Source organism: Cyprinodon variegatus, unplaced genomic scaffold (genome assembly GCF_000732505.1).
Source record: "Cyprinodon variegatus isolate N-32 unplaced genomic scaffold, C_variegatus-1.0 Scaffold10, whole genome shotgun sequence".
Classification (NCBI taxonomy): Eukaryota; Metazoa; Chordata; class Actinopteri; order Cyprinodontiformes; family Cyprinodontidae; genus Cyprinodon; species Cyprinodon variegatus.
The window spans coordinates 82,251-88,061 of record NW_015150463.1 but is presented as its reverse complement, the minus strand read 5'-3'; the positions used below and the strand labels follow the sequence as shown (position 1 = coordinate 88,061).

Here is a 5,811-nt window from a genome sequence, read left to right as displayed (position 1 = left end):
TGCCCCTTTCAAACCACCGATTTTCTTTAACCTCAAACTCAAATCTATTCCTGACATTTTGAAGTGAAAAAAGCTCTCTGGGAGGGAAGCGAAACGTCTTCAAATTTGGAAACAAAGTGCAGTGGAATGTTTTTAATTTTCTTTTTTGGGATGACTATGACCTGGATGACTGGGAACCTTCACCAGCAACTCTTCAAATAGTCCAGATACCTCTAGAGTGGCAGAGAGTGTGCAGTTTTGTAGTAGAATGTCCTTTATTTGGTCAGCTAGACTCATCCTACTCCGAGGTGGGTTGAGTGCCGAGAGTGTCCAGAGCATTCTTTGGATTTGAAAAAAGGTTGATCTTGAGTCTTCCACACTGGGATCTTCTGGGTCCATGGTGGCTGGATTCTACCGTCAAGGTTAGTGGATGTTTGCTGAGGACCCAAATGCCGAGTCTGGAGGCAGAGATGGTTTCTTGCAAATTTAATGAAGAGGTAGATGGTAAAAAAAAAAAAGCATATATCCACAAAATAACAGGCAGGGAACACAGGAACCGAAACAAGGGAATGCTTGGGAGAAACATAGATGAGGAATAAAGAGAATCAAAGAATGAGGAAATGCAGATGTGGAGTATATATATATATATATGGCAGAGAGAACAATGGTTGGAGTAATCAGCTAATGGGCAGAAGGTGTGGACATAAGTAGCTATAATATAGCTGATGGGAAAGGATAGGGACACAAAGAGTAACAAGTGAAATACAATAGGGGTGGGAAGAACTAATATGACACAAAAGGGAAAAGAAATAAATGACTAAGAAACAAAGAATGACCAAAAGGTAAAAGTAGAGGATGGGGAAGGTACTGGAGGAACTTACTGTAGATGACAAATCTGCAATGGGAATCCATAATCTAGAGATAACAGAAAACCATATACATGAAGAACTACAGGACCAATTATATTAATAACAGGAATGCTGAAAAGAGATAACTAACATTAACACCAAGGGAAAATTAACTAAGAAGTCATTTGAAAAATTATTTAAAAAATATTAACAGCAACACAGGACAATCAAAATCCAAACAACACTGCAAAACCAAAATTAAATTGGAACAGAATCAAAAAGTCCAGAAGAGCAGATATATCAAAAAAAGACATGCTAAAAATATTCAAATTAAATTTATTTATTTTTCAAAAGCAGTTAAAGTTCTAACCCTTTATAAGTACATTTGTTAAATTTAGTTTGAACTGTTACAGCCTATTGCCATTTTTTATTTCTATTGATGTCATTCCGTAAAAATTCTGAGACTAAAAGACTGAGAACCTTCATCAGCATATTGATGTCATGATCTTGGCACTGATGACTGGCTTAATAGTTCATTCCATTCACCTGTCTGGCTTCACCAGTTTCTAATCACAGTTCATCTCTGTCACCTGCTCTAATCTCTATTTATACTGCTTGCTCCCGGTCATCAGTGCCAGATTATTCAAGCCTTTGGTTAGAGTTTTTTAACATACCTGATTGTTTTCTAACATACCTGATCCTGACCTGTTTTGTCTTCTGAGCTCTGAGCCTGTTCCTGTTCTAATCTGTTTGCCTGACCTGCCTTTGGATTCCTGCTGGATTCTTCAATCTGCAATTCCCTTTGCTTTCAAGGCTTTGACTCCTGGAACTCTGTGGGCGGCGATCACCATGTACTGTTGGCAGCCATTTGACTGGATTCCACTCCTTCCTCTGTACAGGTTTGTGACTCACGTTCATGATCATCCTCCGTCAGATTTACTTACGGTGTCAATAATCTGAGTCTTCCCTCCACAGAGATTTAGGCCTTAGATGCCCTAGCTGCTGAATTGCAGATTCAACATTTCTCAATAAACTCTTTTGAGAAGTCCGCCTGCCTCTTTGCTTTGAATTCTGGGTGCTCTGTTCTGAGCCTTGACAATTTAGACCTCTGTTGGGACAGTATAATAATGTTTATATAAGTTTATATTAGGGCTTGGCGATATAGAAAAAAAGCTTATATATAAAAAAAAATGCATATTGATCGATATCGATAATTATTGAAAAGATTTGAAACCATATTTTATGTGCAGCTCTGCCTGAACTTTTTATAATATTGCTAAATGATTTTATTTTAATAAAAAACACAAACACAGACTTCGAATTAAATCTTTATTTAACCAACTTTTTTAACCATAACAGAATTGTTTTAAAGAAAAATAACTTAAGAGACCTGGGTTATGTTATTAAATACTGACAAAGAATAAACTAAAGTGACCAGAAAAGTGACCAAAATAAATATAACAAATAAATAAATGCCCCTTCGCCCCCGCCGCCGCCCCCATTCTTCTAAGCTGAACCTGGTTCAGCTTAGTTTCCTGCTTTAACCTGAGTTCTTACTTTGAAGTTTCTGGCCCCTCAGCATTTTTCTCTCAATTGTTAGAACTACGTGGGAAACTGCCCAGAACTGAAAATATATATATATTTTCCCGAAATTCAGGAAGATTCCTCGGAGGAGAGCCGCGTCGTGGCCTACACAGCTCGTACTCCAGCGGGTGTGAGCGGCTGAGATGATAAAAAAAAAAGTTGGTTGGGTTATTAGACTTCGTTTTCACTGGTTCCCTACTCATTTTACAGATGACTGTGGTTTGTTTTTTGTCCGACTTGCCATGACCGAAATACTGCCAGACTGGCGATCTACAAAGACCCTTCTTTGGAACAATTTCCTCCGACTCTCCTTGCTGCGACATCTTCATGTGCTCTGTGTTGTGGTTTGAGAGGGCGGCGCTTTGTGACGGCGTGCCTGGGTCCGCGATTGTGATTGGTTGGGAGGAAGCAGTGACTAGCATAAACCTACATGCTAGGCTACAATGAGAAGGAAGGAAAACTGTGTTTCTTTTTTATCGAACTTTTATCAACCCTCTTTTTTTTCTATTGCGCCACACGTCTATCGATCGATATATATCGTTATTGAATTATCGCCCAGCCCTAGTTTATATGTTTCTAAGAGCTAATTTTCCAATCCACTGGATTAAAACAGCTGTTTTTTTGTTTTTTTTTTGCATCCTGCATTGGTCATTGGATTGAGACTGATGTACGTTTTTTGCAATTCCGCAAGTCTGATCATTTATGTACATGAGGAATATAGTAAATCTGATATAATAAAAAAAATGAAAAGTAATCTTCAAAGAAAAACTTGCCTCTGTTACATATTAATATAGAAAACTGTCTTCACAAACATAAATACTGTAGATACTTTGCTGCTGTGCACCTGCTGTGCATTGGAACTGATCAGCTCCAACTTCAGAAAATACAAAAATGTTTCTTCAGACACCACAAGATCCTTCAACAAACTGAGCAAAATAAATATAAATCCACTGGTTAACTTTTTTAAGCTCTATAAAGACTTCTAAAAATGTTAAACAGAACTTTGTATTTTCAGAATTGATCAAAAACCTTTTACTGCCGATCATAAAGGTGTGCCAAGAATCAATGGTTCTATTGTTAGCCTAAGTTTTTCAATGCCGTTTGTTTTTTTGGGTTCTGACAAAAGCACCAAAACTCACCACCACCAAATGATAACAGCGTTTTACTTGTCATGCGTCATGTTTAAGCTGGCATGTTTAGTTTTTATTTTACTTCTGTGGTATATATTGTTTACGCAGACAGATTTATTTGAAATAGATCTGTTATTCATAATACACCTAACTCTTTTTAGGTTAACACATGGGACCAAAACTTACTACCACCTGATAATAACAGCTCTTGTCTAACGTTCGAACTGGAAAGTTTGTGTAACCCGCTTTCCACTGGGGTAGTAATCTCAGAAAGCAATATTTGAATGAGCCAATCATAACTCTCAGAAATTGTTCCCTCCCATTTGATATTACAGAATTAAGGTTTTGACCTTTTGAGAGATCAAATTAATTTCAGTGTTGAGTTGAAGAGAACCCTCGAAATGTTGGCATTATATTATACACTGCTGATCCTCCATGTTTGCTGTAAGTACGGGTTCAAAGTTAATCAAATCTTGTTCTTTTATAGTATAGTAAAGTTTCATATTTTTCATTATTAATGTGAATGTGTTCATGATTTGCAGATGCTGTGAACCTAAACGTGATAACTGTTGCTGTTGGAGAAAATGTGACACTGTCTTGTAAACGAAATAGATTAGAAAATGAGGGATCACTCTTTTGGATAAAATTAGTCCCTGGAAACATGCCTGAAGTTTTGGGCAAAACCTTTACCTTCGATTATGATCCTTCAAATATAAATTCTCGCATTTCAACAATGCAGGAACCTGGCAGTTTTGTTCTACATATTGCAAAAGCAATACGGAGTGACCTCGCATTTTATTTTTGTTTAAAGTCAAAACGACTCAACGCAACTTTCTTGAATGGAACATTTCTCAGAATAAAAGGTAATCATTGTAACAACTTCTAACTATTCTTCAAAGGAATTGAAAACACCGTTGTTGTTTTGCTTTTATTATTATTATTATCAAGCAAAAACAAATTGTTCTGTTTTTTCAAAATAATGTTTTTAATTTCTGCTTTTTCCTCTCCAGGACCAAAGCCTGATTATACTGCTGTTATTCAAGACTCTCTGTCTGATACAGTTCATGAAGGTGATTCTGTAAATTTGCAGTGTTCAATTTTCGCCCAGTCAGAAAAGAAAACATGTCCAGAGGAGAGCAGGGTGTTCTGGTTAAGATTCTCCTCAGTAGAGAAACGTCCAAGTTTAATTTATGCTCAAAAGGAGGTTGAGGGTAAATGTGAACATAATCCTGATCCTCAGTCTGGGCAGAGTTGTGTCTTTAGTTTTGTCAAAGACAACATCAGCTTCTTGGATACTGGAACGTATTATTGTGCTTTGGCTGCATGTGGTAGGGTTGTTTTTGGAAATGGGACAAAACTGGAGTTTCAAGGTTATATCATGTTCCTACAACACATTAGAAACATTAAAACATTTTTTTTTTACTTATTTGGTATTGACTCTTCTCTTTCATTTCACAGATATTAGTAATACTTATTCACGGAGGAACAACTCTCTTCTCCTTCTTAGTGTCATTTTGCCTTTGATGGTGATCGTTACAGCACTATTAGTCTGTATTATCAGGAAAAAATCCTGTAATTTTTGCAAAGGTAAGAGTTGTCACTTATTGATTTTATACTTCCTAAAAATTCAGTTGCTTCTTTTTATCATTTATGCACAAAATTAAACCAATTTTAAACCCGCTATTAATTTGTTATATTACTTACAGAGTCAGAGAATCTAGAAAGAAATTATACAACAGTTTGTGGACAACAAAATCAACAGGTACGAATTAAAGCAAAGGACTTTAATATACATAACATCAGCTATGTTCATTTTAACTTTGCAAATTTCTATGTAACTTTCCCTGCTTTTTTATTTTCACAGAGAAATGGAGATGATTTAGTTTATTCTAAACCAACTTTTTTGCGGATGAAAGCTGACAGGGCGGACAGAGTTAAGGCAAGAAGAAGAGAAGATACCATCTACAGTGATGTCAGAGCATTTGATGGAAACTAAGAAGCAAAAAGAAACAAACTTTGGATCACCACTTCATTATCTTTTTAATTTTCTCACTGTGGGGAATCTTCTTTCCAGTAGCAAGTGAGGGAAAAAGCTTACAGCAGAAGAAAAAAACTATTATAGTTACTGAAAAGAAGCATAATAAAACCAACTAAGTAAGGTGAATTTAAAATGTATGTATATGTATGGATAGTTTGTATATATTTTACAATTGTTTGAATTTTATTGTAATATTGGGTCTTATTGTATTTTTCAAATGTTTGTGAAAATA

At 36.0% G+C, this 5,811-nt stretch overlaps 1 protein-coding gene across 1 annotated transcript; it reads left to right on the top strand.

Moving 5' to 3' along the window:
* Nucleotides 1-376: 376 nt before the first annotated feature.
* On the top strand, nucleotides 377-5,537 carry LOC107087552. Its single transcript, XM_015379202.1, has 5 exons — nucleotides 377-401; nucleotides 4,552-4,911; nucleotides 5,000-5,128; nucleotides 5,248-5,303; nucleotides 5,406-5,537. The coding sequence occupies exons 1-5, from the start codon at nucleotides 377-379 to the stop codon at nucleotides 5,535-5,537; spliced, it is 702 nt and encodes a 233-aa protein (XP_015234688.1).
* The last annotated feature ends 274 nt before the right edge of the window (nucleotides 5,538-5,811 follow it).

What these genes read in the sequence shown, in the direction of transcription:
- LOC107087552 (XM_015379202.1), top strand. Translation starts at nt 377, where the DNA reads ATGGTGGCTGGATTCTACCGTCAAG. An exon ending in GGCTGGATTCTACCGTCAAG is followed by an intron (nt 402 to 4,551) that starts GTTAGTGGATGT and finishes TTTCCTCTCCAG; the next exon opens with GACCAAAGCCTGATTATACT. An exon ending in GTGGACAACAAAATCAACAG is followed by an intron (nt 5,304 to 5,405) that starts GTACGAATTAAA and finishes TTATTTTCACAG; the next exon opens with AGAAATGGAGATGATTTAGT.